The 17,137-nt window shown below is 37.8% G+C and overlaps 1 protein-coding gene across 1 annotated transcript in view; it reads right to left on the bottom strand.

Moving 5' to 3' along the window:
- Nucleotides 1–589: 589 nt before the first annotated feature.
- Nucleotides 590–17,137, bottom strand: part of SEL1L (SEL1L adaptor subunit of SYVN1 ubiquitin ligase) — a 41,123-nt gene continuing 24,575 nt past the window's right edge. The window contains exons 5-13 of the mRNA XM_081829743.1: nt 16,435–16,717; nt 15,289–15,351; nt 13,909–13,996; nt 13,441–13,589; nt 12,507–12,672; nt 11,868–11,942; nt 10,952–11,124; nt 7,305–7,433; nt 590–4,839 (exon numbers count right to left, since the gene is read on the bottom strand). Of these exons, the coding sequence (XP_081685869.1) occupies nt 4,630–4,839; nt 7,305–7,433; nt 10,952–11,124; nt 11,868–11,942; nt 12,507–12,672; nt 13,441–13,589; nt 13,909–13,996; nt 15,289–15,351; nt 16,435–16,717 (1,336 nt within the window). The 3' untranslated portion in view covers nt 590–4,629. The remainder of the gene's footprint in view (nt 4,840–7,304; nt 7,434–10,951; nt 11,125–11,867; nt 11,943–12,506; nt 12,673–13,440; nt 13,590–13,908; nt 13,997–15,288; nt 15,352–16,434; nt 16,718–17,137) is intronic.

Raw genomic sequence — 17,137 nt, 5'->3', positions numbered from 1 at the left:
AATGAATAAAACAAACTTGAGATTACATTTCACTATACATCACAGGCTAATTCAAGTCAAAGACCTCAGAGACTTAAAAAAGTGGTAATAGAGGGACACCTGGTTGGTTGGCTTTGCCGGTGAGCATGACTTTTGATCTCAGGGTCATGAGTTTGAGCCCCACAATGGGTGTAGAGATTACTTAAAAAGTGGTAATAGGGTGAAATATGTTAAGGGGATTAAGAGGTACGAACTTCTAGTTTTAAGTCATGAGGATATAACGTATAACTACGGAATATAGCCAATAATATTGTAATAACTTTTTATAATGACAGATGGTAACTAGACTTATTGTGGGGATTTTTAATGTTAAAAAAAAGGTAACATTTCTTAGCAAATTCATATTGTCCCTAGGGCAAAATTCAACTTATAAAAATCTGAATTTGGAGAGTTAAAAGTAAATGAAAGATGGATTCAAACTGCCCCAAATGAATGCTCCCAGAAGCTTCTAAAATTCCAGAAAGGTCCATCAAAAATGGAATCATTCAGATAAAAAAAAAAAAGTCTGACTGGAAAGTTGCTTGGTCATGGCACATTACGGCATACAGGATAACCAGAGGTGGATTCTTTATTTCACAAGTTTCAAGATACAGTACAAAACGAATCTGTACATCTCTCTATTAACAGGATTTGTTTACACAATTATATTACACTTCACCAGCCTTTATACCGTATTTAATTAAATACAAAATAAATTTACAAAAAAGTCTACCATGGTGTTCCTTCCAATGCCAGCTTATGGTCTTTTTAAACTTCTCCTAAATATTGATAGTGGTTATACCTTCATCGTATTGACATTATGATTTCTTTTTTTAAAATCAAAGAGACTAGTGTCAGCTTATCTGTCATTCCAGATAGGAAAAACAGTGCATGTGAGAGGCTTTCCTGCACATGACCAGGACATCCTTCTCATACACACAGAATTGGGAGTTTTGCTTCTGTAAATAGTCACTTTAAAATACAAATCATTTTTACTTGGGATATTTTAGGTTTTCTTGAAATACGAAGTGAAAGGAGAAATTTAGCTTCAAGGACTACACACATTTAAAAAATCAGGTAGTGGCTCAGACAATATGGTGTTCAGAAACTGTATTTTTCATTTATATGGGAGAGCAATGAGTGAGGAAAAAGATTTTCATGAAAACAGAAGTTTCTTTTATTTCTTGCATTCTTCTAGTCATAATATTGTGCAACACATATTAAATTCACTTCCAGAACAAATACTAGCTGTCATCGGGGCAAAGTAGCCCACATTGCTCTTCTTGGCAGGTAAAGGGGCTGTTTATCTGACACTGTTTGTTTTGCAATGTGCATGTGAAACATTAGTCCAAACCTCTGTAAAGGAAGTTTTTTGCAGATGGAGCTAGACAGTAATACACATGCTACACACATGAAGAGTTGTGGTTTCCATTTACAGGCTTGCATGCATACTTCCAAAACGCTGGCTTGAAGAACAAATGTAAGGAGCAAAGGAAGGAGGGAAAAATGAAGCAAAAAAAAAAAAAAAAAAAAAAAAAAATCCTATACAAAATACTTAAGTTTCCTGGAGGCAACAGCAGCTCCTTAATTAAATAAAGCATCCGATCATGGTCAGATCACAGTAGAAGTTTCTACAACTTCCCAATGGTACAGAGCTAGAAAAGCTTAGCAGTAAAACTTTCACAAATTAACCTTATATGCACAAGGGTAACAAATCCTCAAGCGTATTAAGGTAAATGATTCCAAAGTTAATCTCATTCAAGTGCTAAAATAATGAATTTTGGAAAAAAAAAAAGGCTTTTACTTTTTCTGTGCCATTGAATATTAACCAAAAATAAGATAAGCCTTACTCAGAAAACAGAAACAAAAATTTCAAATAAAGAAAACAAAAAACCCAAACACCAATGCTACCTTTGTAACATAAAATAGAAGCAAACAGATGGTCTCAAAACTCTGAAAACAGTTGACTAACCACAAACCAAACGCAGAGGAGAATATAAGCCAAGTATTACTGTCGTCATCTTCAAAGGCAGGAAGACAGGCTAAAGGGGTCAGGAGACAGGCTATCACAGAGAAATGAAGCTGCACTCAATCTGCTAACTCTAAATTCTAACATTAAAACTCCTGAATCCCGGAGTTAGTTTAATGTCACTGACATTAACTAGCTTTAGTTACTGTCATTTTATTCAAATGGATGCCATTTGATTATGTAAGTATTGAGCATTATTTTAGGAGAAACACCAAACCCAGTTCCTACTTGCCTAGGTATTATGTCCCATGAACAGAGAAGAAAAAGGGAGCAAAGTATTTTGAGACAGTCGTAAGGACTGAAGTCACAAAGCCATAGAACGAAATTGTTTTAAATACACTGTTCAAATTTCCTGGAGCAAATGACCCAGGGGACAAGCAGGTGGTGGAAACAAGCCAGGAAGAGGCTATGTGGAATATCAGTAATAAAAAGGACAGGGCAGGTAGTGGTAACCTAGCAGGAAGTTTGTTATTGCATGAAGAACACGACTGCGCCTTCCCATCTGGCTTTAGGTAGTGCACGCTGCTTTACGAAATGTCTCTTCAAAGCACAAATGGAGGGAGGTAAAGCTAGAGATAAAAAATGTGGCTAAAGCAGAAATCAGGTGGATGGATGGTAGAGGGAGAGAAAGGGAAGTTCAGTCATCTTGGAGGGTTTTAAAACATTTAAATACATTAAGACAGTTCCTTCGAAATGAAACGTGGCCGCTCCCGTGAACTCTACTCATCTTCGAAGGGTGGGGAGAAGTGGCAGTGGTGAAGACCAATATATTGTACCAACTGCACTCAAGTCTCTCTCTGCATAAGAGGTCAAACTCATCTTTCTATTTAAGAGCTGCCCAAAGCAACAGGACGCTCTGGAGGGTCAAACTTCCTACCTTTCGGATACTCTCTTATACATATGGTTCTGTGGCCACCTCTTCAAATTTGGAAGCAATTATGTGGGAGTAAAGTTTGCTTACCAGGTTTCTCATAATACTCTAAAACACACACAGAGTGTACGACTTCACACTGAAAGCCTTCACATTCATTACAGACTCATTAAATCTAGTTCTAAATATAATCCCAACTTCAAAAACCAAAGTCTTACAACTCTACAGGTAATAAGCTCTTCAAGTTTTCTGGCAGATGAGGGATTATGGAAAAAATAGTAGAAAGGTTACTATAAATAGACTGAGGTCAGGAGGCATAGAAAGCCTGCTCAGATACCAACATAGTCTCAGACTAGACATAGGCTGGTGAATACCACCATCTGACAATAAAAATACAAATTCGGTTTAAGTTTAAAGTTCTTCATTTGCAGGATATGTGAAGTCCTCGATTTTCTTTGTATTGTTGCTGTGCTCCACACTATTTAACCAGGCAATTCTCAAGTGTCATAGCCTTGATTTTCCTACATTTACCAGTGGGAGGGTGGTGCATAGGACAGCTAAGGAAGTGGCTGACTTTCTACTGTAATAGAAAACTGCAGAAGTAAAAATCGACCTGAACAGTATAAACAGGCTTTGGCTTTCCTCAACCACTGAGTTTAATGCATCTTAAATTCTCTGAGTTTCAGTTTTATAATGGTAGTCACTGTATGCCACATCCTGGCAATAATATTTCAAATCTAAAGAATTCAGGAGGGTGAGATCTGTTCTTTTGCAGTAAGAAATGCAAAGTAAAATCCTGGGAACAAATGCTTCATCTTTCGGGGAAGTGTGTCTATTGTACCCCACCCAGAGTTCTTTAATATGTTTTTCTAATTTCTCCCACTTAGTCCATCCTCTGGCTTCTGGATCAAGGCTCTGTATATTCAAAACAAACAAGCAAATTACACTGAGTAAGTGGGGGCAAATTCACATGTTAGCTCAAGAAGTCAGTTCACAATGTTTTATATATTCCATTCCAGAGAAGTGAAGTTCACATCAAACTCTTTAACACGCCTTTCAGTCTTTGAAGGAGAGACGTATGGTAGAAAGTATGACAATCACCAATAATAAGAAACCTCCCAGCCTTCCCTTTTAAAATAACCAATATGTTGAATATGTATACTTGCATGTGGATTGGTAAGTTTCTCAGTTATTGCAGTTCTGAAACGATCTGAAGACTTTTTTTGTTTTTTTGGTTTTTTTACTTAAAAGGCAAGTTCTATTTTCAGACTTCCAAACATGTTAAGGTTAAACTTGCAACTAACTGTTTTTTCCTTTTTACAGTGATCAGTTTTTAGTGTTGATGCACAAGACCTTAAAGGTGGTTGATAGAAGAACTTATGCACATTGAGAGAGTGACCGAAAGGACCCAAGAAAGACAGCTGGGTATGGCAGACATTGAGTGTCTCATATGTTTCCAGAAAAAAAAGGGGGGGGGGCACTGAGAGTTGTTATTCCATACGGTACTGAAACAAACATTCAACTCAGTTTAGGTGAGAGTTACTTATCCCTGAAAATAAAGGCATCAGATTCTAAGCAGCTTTAGGAATTCAATGCTTCCTTGTGCCTCTTCCAGGAGGTGACCACTGATCCGAAGTCCTAAATCCAATGCAAGTGTTCTCCACAAACAATTTCCTTGGTTGTCACTGACCAAGGCTGGACACGGTGGCTGTTACTGTGGTGGCTGCTGCTCTGGTGGCCCCTCCTGCTGTGGTGGCACCGGCCGGGGCCCAGGAGGCCTGGGGACAGGCATGTCCTGGTGCTGCCTCTGCCTGTAAGCTATAACTGTTCCCAAGAGCAGTGCGATGATGGTCATGAGGTAAAGGTCCCACTCAGGTCCCAAAAGCTGGTCCATGTCAAGTTGGGTGAATATATCTCGAATCTTAATGAGAATAATATAAAAATCATTATGATCACCAGAATGTCAGAGAAGGAACTAGGAAAAAAGTTACATTGCAAATTAGAGATGAATACAGAACTTATTAAAGTCATTGGTTTTAGGAACATTTCACAGTGCAATTTAAAAAAAAAGTGGCTTTAAAAGCCTTCAACTGAAACTCAAAAAATAACATGTCTCAGGAACCGAATTTTGTAACAGTAGGTGATACAAAGTGTCTAACAGGGTTCCTTTCCATCAGTAATCCAACCCACTCATTTCCTACCATTTTTCACAGAAAATACTTGCAAGGAATACTGGGGACAGTGGAGAGCCAAGGTGGGGAATGATCGTATCTCGGCACGCCTGTCACCTAGTTGTGACGGCACCCCGCTGAGAAGCCCCGTTCTAACGACAGCAGGGGATTTCACGTCTTCTCTCGTGTAACTGATGATGGAAGGAATTCCAACGTTTAATAGCCGAATGACTAATTTTTTTTTTTTTTTTAAAGATTTTATTTATTCATAAGAGACAGAGAGAGAGAGAGAGAGGCAGAGGGAGAAGCAGGCTTCTCGCTGAGCAGGGAGCCCGATGCGGGACTCGATCCTAGGACCCTGGGATCATGACCTGAGCCGAAGGCAGACGCTTAACCATCTGAGCCACCCAGGCGCCCTGACTAATGCTTTTTAATAGGATTTCACTAAATCTTTAACACCTGAATTTGAACTTAAAAGTTATGTTCTTCATCTATGATACTTCGTTTTAGTGTCACTTAAGAGAAGTCATTCCTGATATTTTCGGACTGCTACCTACCTACGAAGGAAATAAACATGGGGTATAATCCTTTATACTGAAATAAAGTTATATTTAAAATGTCCCCGTAATATATATTTGTAGGTACAGGTGCTAAATTTTTCTGGAAAAAGATTATAAGAAACTATTAACTGTGTTTCCTGGGGTGGGACCTGTGATAGGAGATTTTGTGTTTTCTGTACCGTCTGACTTTCTCACTCTTATCATTCTCTTTTTTAGTTGGAATATCTATGTGGTAGGATTATGGAGCATTTTATTGTCTTCTTTATACTTCTGTATTAAAAAAACAACAAAGATCGAATAATGCATGACCAAATCCTGGACTATAATCAGCAGTTTCTTAGTCCTACAAACTGTGAGAGACAAGGGTCTGCAATAGCCCTGACAGAGAGAAACAGCAGGCTGTCATGCTGTTAGCTTTTCAATTAAAGGAACAAGGATTGTTTCCATTACTGGAGGGTACAGCATGCCTGGTTCATGCTATCAAGCAACTATAAATTTGCCATTACAAATGTATAAGCAATCAGGGGGACGGAGTCCGACACCTCCGGTCCTCCAGAGCACCATGCATGGAGGCCCTCGGCAGCACAGGATAGGGTTGCAAAAAGGAGCAGCATGGACTCCAGTTACATCTGTGTCACACAGGAGGGAAAGCCCGTTCTGGAATCGAATGCTGAAAGGGCGTATCAACCTGTCCTAAAAGATCTTAACAAAAGGTTGAAATATCCTATCCTGGTCTGGAGTGAATTCAAGTTAAATAGCCTTTGTTTCTGCATATGTTTTAGGACTTTTGGGGTTAAATACTTCATCAGGTATTATGAGGAAGTAGAGGTAAAGCAAATGTGAAACAGGAGAACCCAAGAGCACCTACCCAGAAATACAGGTAACTTAGGTCAGTAGTTTTGAAAGGAATAGGGAACCCACCTCTTATCTGGGTGGGTTAGCTTAATTAAGTAGTTCAAGGTATTTTTACAGAACGAAGTTCTAGTGGTGTTTTAAACATGTTTTACACCAGCAGAAGAACCTGAAGTACAACAGCCTGGGCAGGTTCTCAGGTTCTACTTCTCCCTTTTTAAAAAATTCTCTTTTTAAGGGACTGGGCTGAGTCATTGCTGGGCAGTCATCGGATTTACTGTTTACTGAATTTAGTTAACTACTGTTTCAAATTGCCAAGTGTTGGTCTCAGTTTTCTCTAAACCAGAAGACACTTGCATCAATGAAAACTGCTTTAGCACCTGGAGCCACCATCCAATGCTACCTGGAAACGTACTGCTCTGTGGCTACCTTCACCCCACACCCGATGCAATCTCCTGGTACTTCACCTGGGGGAAAAAGGGATAGGACCAGACACTGGCAGGACACTCCTCCCCTCTCCCCAAACTTTTTAGATACAAACCTCTGGACTGAGCAGCTTACATCATTTGTATTTTAATTACAAGAGGCATGGAGGGTTGCCTGGGTGGCTCAGTAGTTAAGTGGCTAACTCTTGATTTCGGCTCAGGTCACAATCTCAGGGTCCTGGGCCTGAGCCCCACATCAGGCTCCACAGTCAACGGGGAGTCTGCTTGAGGATTCTCTCCTTCTTCCCCTCTCCCAATTCGCGCATGCTATGCTAAAATAAATAAATCTTAAAAAAAAAAGAGGCATGGAACACTTACATTTGTTTCCCGTATGTATTGCAAGAAATACACCACACCTAATTTGCATAGTGCTAGGAAGACTGGTACTTGTGCGTCTGGGCTGGCTTCAGCTGCCATGTCATAAAAACGTTTCGCAAGGTGAATATCCTAGAATATAGGCAATAAACCAAAATTCATCTCTTGTTAAAATAAGTAAAATAGTATTATTTAGCTTATACATTCGGGTATCAGTTTATATATTTAGAAGATTTATTTTACCTTTCAAGTTTTCATTTCAAAATTTCCCATACCTAAAGGAAAAACCCAACCTGTAATTGGGTAATATTTCTTTAATTATCTAACTGCTTAATTTTGAAAAATTTAACTGAAAAATTTTAAGATTTAGCTCATGTTCCTCCTGCCTGACATCCCATTTGCTGTGCAGATGTGCTGCATACAGCTGCATCCCTATGCATAACACAGGTCAATCTTAAGATCTCCGGGGGCCACCTGTAAGTCTCATTTAATTTTTCTTAAAACTTCAGTCAGTATAAGCAATTTCTGGTTTCAGTTTGGAACAGTAATCTTCAAACCTAGTAACATGCTCATGATTTCTCAGAGGGTACTTGCATGGATAGTAAACCCATTCTGCATTTCCCTGCCTTAGACATATTTCTGTAAAAGGTGAAAGAAGTCATTATGAATTCTGGCCCAGACTGGAGTGTTCTGCATGCAGATAAAAGCAGAACGGCACAGTGGGACGTTGTGAAATTTTCATTTTACAACCTCACTTTTTCTATGCCCTGACTATTGTCAAAGAACAACCAAGCTCCAAGGAAAGAATTCCATAAGACACGGGAAAGAAAGGTTAACATTAAAAAGGACTTTTTCCACATAGTTCAATATAAGCAGTTACTTTCAGCTGTTCCCTAAACTATCCCTAGGGTGTGTCATTAGTTAAAAAGAAGGTTCTCTTCTGTTACTAACACTAAAAGTATAGTTAGTCTGGTTTTTAAAAAAGTGTAACAAGTTTTTTTTTGGACTGCCACATTTTTCAAGATCATGGATCAAACTTTATGTGATAACATTGACTTCTGTGCGGATGATTTAATAAGGTGATTAAATCTTATCAATTACATCCTGAATTATTTATTCCATATAATCAATCCTCATTTAATCCTTAATATTTTTCTAACTGTACTAGATGCTGAACTGAATAGTTTTTAGTAGTATGAATGCTTCTTTCTTTAAAAAATGGGAAGAAATAGGAAAAGGTGATCATAATGTCTTACAAAAACTAATGGAATCATTCTGATTTTTATACATGATTATTCTTAAAAGTTGCATCCCATAGTTCCCTACCCCCATTCTTATCAAAGAAATACTATGCTTTTTATCAGTCTTTATTCACAAGAATTTATATAAGCTATACATTATATTACAAATTAAATTATGAGAAGGCACACTGATTAATTTTCTCAGCTTCTAATCTATTACAAAAACAGAGTTGTTACTTTAATTTTGATTGCTTTTAGTAAATTATAATGAAGTGTATCCCATAAAAACCATAACTTATGTGCAATCTTTGTGTTAGTCATCAAACACATATTAATTTCATTTGAATTAAAAAAGTGAAGTCAGACTTGTTGACAGAAGCCAAGTCTGATCTGGCTGACTGGTCTGACAACCAAGAGAGGCTTCAGTAACTTGATAACATGGCAGAATCTTCCCCAAGCTGAATGCACTCTGCCTGCAGTTCTAGAGTCTTGATAAAACTATATTCAAGTACCTAATATTAATATAAATGTAAAATATAAAAATTTACATATGGGAATTAAAAAAATTAATATTCAAATGTGGTAAAATAAAAGGCACTTGGACAAAAAATAGTGCATTAGCAAAATGAAAATGAACAACTTGACCTTAAGCACATTAGGTCAATAAAGTGTCTCTAAGTGACAGAGTAAGGAATATAATTAGTTATTTGATAAATCTTGGTAAAGCCTTTCGGCACTTCACCCAGGAACTGAGAAAGTGAATGACTCCAGTGACCAGGGAATAAATACATCTTTTGCAAGTCTCTAGTTTCCAACTCCTTGCTTTCAACAAGACTGAAGGGGGACCTAACTAAGTTGTCAGTGACAGATCACTGAAAATAATTTTAATGACAGATCACTCTGATTTTTGGCACATGTTATAGACTAAATGTTTGCGTCCCCCCTAAATTTCTTTGTGGAAACTCTACTCCCTCCTGCGATGGTTGGGATTAGGAGGTGAGGTCTCTGAGAGGTTACCAGGATTAGATGAGGTTACAAGGGCAGAGCTCTCATGAATGGGATTAGCATCCTTAAAAGAGTCTCTAAGTGCTTGCTGCTCCTTTCCTGCTCTCTCCTCAGGTTAAGGACAAAAGCCAGAAGACAGCTCTCTCTGGCCCAGGAAGCAGGGCCTCACCAGACACCAAATCCGCTGCCACCATGTACTGCAACTTCTCGGCCTCTAGAACTGTGAGAAATCCTGTTATTTAAGCCGTCCAATCTATGGCATTCTGTTACAGTAGCCCGAAAGAGACAGCATGTAACTCTAAAGCAGTTTAAAGAATTAAGTGACCTTGCTATAAGATTCCTCCCTTTCGTATATACTTGTTTAGATGAACAAGATTCCAGTCATACATTTATAAAAATGAAAAATGAAATTAATGCTAAATCTACTCAATGATGCTTAAACTAATTTTTAAAAGATGCTGCATTCATCTCATTAAATGATGCATTTTCAGTAATCACAAAAGTAAAATTTTTGTGAAATTTGTAGTATTATGTTGATTTATTCATCACTGTATTGATAATTAACCAACTATGACTAATAATATCTCATGAACTTTTCTTAACACTTAGAGCCTATAATCATAGGAAATAAAATTTAAAATTTGAATTTAACATACTTTGTTTCAGATAAGTATGATCAAATGATCAGTAAAATATCTAAGCACTAAAAACATCACATTAGTATGGGATGCTACGGGAATAATGGACTGAAAATATGAATTCAGGAAGAAAAGGAAAAGATACCATTTTCATTTAATAAATTTGCTGTGTATTTAAAAAATTAATAATGAGGGTATTATATTAAAATTTTGGTATTTAGAGTAATTTAGTCATTTTTTATAAAGTGTTGGTGCTTAAAATAGCTAGAATTTAGACACTTTGGAGCTTATGATGATAATTTTTAATGTCAAATTAAACATGTACAGGAGAACACACAGCTTTTCAAAATCCTCTTAAGGGCATAGAGGCAAACCATAGGTCTAAAGAATGTTAGACTGTATTAGGAAGGCATTAGACTCAGAAATACATTTATCAGTAGCAAACATCTTATTTTGAAATAATTTAGAAACAATAGAATTTGGCTGAAGATGGACAGATAGTTTCTCAAGCAAGGAGTTACCAATCAAGGCAGCACTGCATTTCCATTTTAATGAATGTTTTTGGCTTACTATCTTAAATATAGCAGTGTGTGTTTGATGATGAAAGAGATGCAAGGATGGGCTTCTGAAATATTACAAAACTGTCTTATAACTTAGTACCTAAAATGTGAGCACATTCCAAAGAAAGCCTATTTTCTATAAAAATGTAGACGATTCCCCCAAATCAGTTACACCATTCAAACATTTGTTTTGAAGCCACACTCACCTGTTTAATGCCTAGTCCCTTCTCATGCATATATCCCAGATTAAACATAGCCTGGGCACTGTGTTGCTGCTCAGACGCTAGACGATAATGAATAAATGCGGTCTCGTAGTCTACATCAGTGCCAAAGCCATAGAAATGGTAGTCTCCAAGCTTAATTCTAGCCACGGTATAGCCTTGAACAAAAATTAAATGCAGAACTGCCAGTAAGTCAAGCGTGTTTAAAACAGACCAAACTGTTATTTCTCCTCCTGTTTATATGCTTACATAAAACGGAATTTTAATTTATAGTACATAAACTTTACAACTAATCCTTCAACCAAGCTATAAATTCAATAAAGACTTAAACTAGAGGTGTTGCTCTTCTGAGGAAGGCTTTGTAATAGTCAGGGAGAGGTAAAACAAGGTGGGTGGTAATCCCTACTTCATGATAATACTCTTCAAAATGGGCATGTTCTAATCTATCTGCCATTTACACTGTAAAGTAGTAGTTCAACTGGACCACTGTTCAGGTATGAAGAAGGGACAGCCAGGCAATGTTGAAAGGAGTATGTGTGAGAAAGAAATACTCAAAAAAAGGGGTTTTAGACTAGTATTTTATTATATATTCTATTCGATTCTCATTTTACACAGAATATTGGCCTCACACTAAAAATCAAAGAGTAAACCATAACATGATATAAATGTCCAGTACAAAGACCTCACAATTCAATTTAGAAACCCAGAGACTAGAATTGCCATTTTAAAAATAAATAAATCATGATGCAAACAAGTTAAGCAATATTGTGGGTCTGTCTGCTTAATTTTAAGTTGACGAATGACATTATTTAGTTTTTTGTGGAAGGTAAGAAAACAAAACGGAGACAGTAAAGAAAGGTCCCGGGGTGAAACTCTTCCCTAGAAGGTAGCGGTCACTCACCTTGAGAGGCGGCCCTGTTCCAGTGCAGCAAAGCTCTGGGGTAAGTCTCGTTCTCCCCCACAATGGTTGCTTCCCCTATGGGGAAGATGAAGTAAATACAAATCAGGCACTTAAGAAAGACAGGCACTAGACTGTTAGGGTTCATTTATAAGCCAGAGTGGCTATGTAGAACATAATTTAAACAAGAATTGGGATATGGCAAATATTAAATGAAAAAAGCACTGTATTGACATTAAACTAGTATTAGAATAAAATACCGAGTTCAAAGGAATCACTGCCTCTATCCAGGACACACTACTTTCCTGCAACATGTTGTATCCACAGAACTAATAAGGAGACTAACTACTGAGCTGCTTCTACGGACCTACGTACTGCTGGAAAAACAATGCTGTTATATCTGCTGTATTTTGGAAGATGGATTTGTGAAACGAATGGCAAATCGATTTCTACTGTCAACTCCAACATATAACGCTAACTTGGCTGGCTTAGGGAGCTGAGGGAAATTACTCACGTGTTGTTAAGGTCAATTTACAACAATAAAGAGGTTTTTCTTTGTGCCTTTTCGCTTTAAGCATGAACAGGTGACCTGACGGGAGCCTCTGTATTCTAAAGGCAAGGCAGGACGGCAGTGAACCTTACTCTGATCGAGAATGAAGGCTGCATTGCTCTGCGCCACTTCGTAGCCCTGTTCGGCCAGCAGGAGGTACTGGATCACGGCGGCATTGTAGTCGCCATCTTTATAGCTGTTATAGGCCATCATAAGCCTCTCGGACCAGCGGCCTCGTTCACAGACGTTCTTAAACAACTGTGAGAACGGGGGAAAAAAACCCGTAACAAAATAAGGAACATATCCCAGAAAATCAGTTTTGCCCTTTGGCTATAAGTGACTGTGGGGCTACCTCTCTGCATCCCTGGTAGCTTTATTAAATACATACACAAGTCTGGGATTTTATTTGAAGTTTTCAGTTAGTCTTTAGAAGAGGTTTATAAAAATAACAGTAAACAATTATATATCATTACCCTTGCCAGGCACTGTTCTAGTGCTTGCTTTATGTACAGTAGGTACAGAGTTTCCCTTAGAGCTCCCATGAGGTCATGGGGGCCACTCCATGAGGTAAGTCCTATTAAATGCCCCGTTTCACGACCAAGGAAACTGAAGCACAGAGCAGTTTGGAAATTGTGCCAAGCATTCATCAAATGCCACTGTGAAGTGCCAGTTATGAAAGAGCTAAAAGGAAAAGCTCCCTTTGGGAGACATCAGCATTCCCCTTTACAACATTCATTCAACACAGACTTTTTTGGTGTTGTTTCAGATGCTTTCTAGGTGCTAAAGAAACTGCAGACACCACCACCTGTCCTCATAGATGCGGATTCTAGTGGGGAGAGACACATGAGATAAAGAAGCATGACAGTGACACACAGGCCCTGAGTCTTCCCTCACTGTATCAAAACTAATAGGTTGAGTCTGTTTCTACTTGAGAAAAAATCATGCAAAAAAAGCAGAATTAAAACGACAGATTTTCCTCTTGAGAAAATTAATTTCCTGTGTACAAGTCAGTAGAAAAGCCCTTACCTCCACTGCAGTGTGACACGATCGCATCACACCTGTGCCGCTGGCGTGCATCTGGGCTAGGTTATAGAAAGCCAAGATGTGGCCTCCCTGAGAAGCTAAATTAAAATACTTCAAGGCCTGTTTATAATCCCTCTTGACTCCAATGCCATCTGTAAGGAAAATCACACGAAAGGTCAGAAATAGTCTTAAAGAAGATTTAGCTGAAGCACCAGAGAAGCCTTAAATAATGAGTAAAATCAAATGAAATTCAGAATTCTTACTCAGGAAAGATGTGAATCCTACTAATGCAGTTTAGTATATTATACAGATTAACATAATTTACAATGAAAAACAAGATGCACAATCATTGAATTGGGAGAATATTAATCAGCCAGAATGCGAGAGCTCTCACTTATCACAGTGGCATCTGGTGGAAAATTAGTAATTTAGCTGTCGGTGTACACAGCGTTTAATGCCAACGTTACTTACTATAGTACATAGAGCCAAGCTGCAGTTGCCCATCCACCCAGCCTTGTTCAGCAGCTTTCTGGAAATACTTTAGTGCCAGATCATAATTCTGTAGGAAAAGAGGTCACATGGTCACACGATGAGAAAACTCAAAAGGTTGATATACTCAGAAGTTAGTCATTCATTAAAAAGTTAAAAAAACACATATAAGATATTCTCAAAGAGCCATTAAAAAGACTACCTTCTAATTTTTTTATAATATACAGATGGTAGTCTATGTCACAGAGGAGTTAATATATTTAAGACTGTGAACAATCTGTATGTTCACTCTCAGAAAGCCTACACAACGCTAGTTCTGGTTCTTTGGAGAAACCTTGGAACACAAGACCAGGACTTAAGAAACACTCTTATCTTTCCTATTAACCAACAAATCTTTTTTAAACTTCAATTTTTCTAACATTAAAAAAGGAAAATTATTTTCTCCTTATTCATTCTTTCCCTGTGTAGCTTATCAAGCACTATCTGATTATTAGATTTCAAATATCATAACTATCCTCTGAGAAAAATTAAAACACTAAAAGAATTTTAGTGTCCTAAAATGACTAGAAGGAATCAACTTGAGAACACACTACTGTCTTCTGTGCCAGGGAACACCTACAGATTGGAATCCTAAACCTAACTCTTCATGGCAGGCCCAAATTAAATACATTTTACTTGGAGAGATCATAGAGAAGAGGGCAGCAATGAGAATCTCGGGGAATCCAACATGAGGAAGTAGTACAGAAGAATGAGAAGCAATGGCCTAGGAAAACCAAGAGAACTTGCAGAATTCCAGGGAAGAAAGAGTTCAAGTGACATAGAACCAAAAAGTCAATAGGAGTTGACATTTGGGAAGTTACTGGTGACCTGCATAGAGCAGTTACATGAAGCAGAAGCCTGACTGCTGAGACCTGAAGAGTGAGTGGTGGCCACTAATATAGTTCATTGTTTGGAGAAACCTGGCTTTGTAGTGACGGACTGGAGAGAAGAGAGGTAGTAGCTAGAAGGGCAAAGAATAGAACAGAAAGCTTTTGTCCTTCTAAATGGGAGGGACAAGCACTTTCTCAGGCTCGAGTGAAGAAGTAGGGAGGGAGAAGTCTTGGAGAGATGGAAGCATAGGTAGGGCAGACAGCACAGACAGAATGAGAACTAGCTTCACATCTTTAGCGGAAAGTGTCAGAGACAGAGCCATTCGAAGAAGGCAGTTAGTATGGAGGGTGCTGGGTACTCAGAGAACAGGAAAAGGTTCAGCTCTAGACATAAAGGAAGGATTTCAAACCGGCTGGAAGCTAGCTAGTTATACTTCCCTACCTCACCAGCTGACTGCTTGTTTAAGTCAGAATGTTAAGACTGAAAACTTACAACTTGAACTCCTCTCCCATAGAGATAAGCCATTCCGAGTCCACTCTGTCCGACTGGGTTTCCCTGCAAATCAGAGACAAAAGAGGGAAAGGACTCATTAAAAAACAAAAAAAACCCCAAAAAACAGCCAAGAATAAATGACTACCAAAGAAATGAGTTAACAAGCATATTCAAAAAATGTCTTTGCATTTTTTCAATTCAAAATTCTCCTTCCCAGCAGGCTAAATGTAATACTGACTTTCCGAGTATTGGGGGGGTCTTCAGTAATTTGCTGAAAAAGAGGAAACAGTACATTTATCTAGAATTAAATTTTGGTGACTTATCTTATGACCATCTGTTCCATGAGTTTATGATAGAACACATGACTAATGTAGTTCTTCTTCTTAAAATTAAAAGTAGGTCACTTTTTGGGTAGTTTTTCATTGGTAACTTCCCTCCCCAATAAAGAAGGAAGATGCCATGGTGGAAAGTCAACCACCATGCAAAACAGCAATATTGGGATCAGGTGGCAAAATACACTTAAGATTACTGGAGTGTCACAGAACAAAGATAATCATTGTTTTGAGACCTGAAAGAGAAAAATCTAAAATTCAACCTAAACTTGGACGGACAGGGCCATCTTTTAAAAAGTGTCACAGCACTCCCTTGGGAAATACTCAACTGACATTTGGAACTGAAGTAGTATGTAGCTGGCGAGGAGATAACCATACACAATGGAGGCATATAGGGTCTTAAATATTCATATGTAGTTTTCTCTGGGCCAAAGAAAGCCTAAGTTTTATATTTATGGTTATCGAAAGTACCCAGTTATGTAAGTTTTAAACCTCAAGTTGCAAAACAAATAGGGCAAATTATAATAACTCTCAATTGCATTACTAAAATCAGTATTTCCCTGATGAGGAAACTTCTCAATGAAATTGAAACAGAGGCTTAATACTCAATAATTTGCCCCCCCCCAATAAATTACTTTTTACTGGAAAGTTTTTTTTTCTAGCCAGTCCATTCCCATGAATCACATTTACATAAGTGCTTTCAATAATTTGAGGCATGAGTTGGTTAACACTAATCTTTCAGTATAATAGACTTATTTATTAAAATAATAATAATATGGCACATATTTCAATACACTGAATCATGAGGTCTTACCATGTCAGCAGCTTTCTTAAAGTAGTGAAGAGCTGTCTCATTACTCTGTGGTACAATATCACTTCCCTCTGAATACATCTGGAAAACAGAGCCAAATTTAATTTTATTAAGCGCTATACCCCTCTCACCTATAATGTATTTCTCTCTCATCTCATTCTGGTTTTTGTTAGATATCATGAAATCTTTGAACAGTTTAAAATTCCCCATATGACATTTTAGATTTAAAAGCAAAACCTTAAAAGTAAACAATATTATTATATCTTCTTTGCCATAACAAATTTGACTTTTTTACAAATGTGAATATATTAAAATCAGTTCACAGATCAATCTCAGGGGAGAAAACCTTTAACTCAAGGTGAATCTTTTCTCTCACTCTATCCCAGGGCAGACAAATGGTTGTTGAGTTGCTTGGGGTCAGTGCAAGAGAAAGGGGTGCTGTTGGCAATGCCCACTTCCCTCTCTCTTCCACCATGACTTCCCTCAGGGTAAGATACAGGATAGGTCTTAAGTTCAGGAAAAGAAATAACTAAAAGGTTATTTTAAAAGGTTTCAAGCACTGAATGATTAGAGTACCAGGTACAGAACATGATAAAATGGCCAAGAGAAAGAAGAACAGAATGACTGAGACTGTTTTCATCCACGTATACATTAAGAAAACGGAAATGGAAATCTTTTTTTGAGATAGGGTTAATTAGGAATTCAG

Source organism: Leptonychotes weddellii, chromosome 9 (assembly GCF_054177405.1).
Source record: "Leptonychotes weddellii isolate Sample4059 chromosome 9, ASM5417740v2, whole genome shotgun sequence".
Lineage (NCBI taxonomy): Eukaryota > Metazoa > Chordata > Mammalia > Carnivora > Phocidae > Leptonychotes > Leptonychotes weddellii.
Note: the sequence above shows the minus strand (reverse complement) of the source record. Positions and strands in the feature narration are given on the sequence as shown.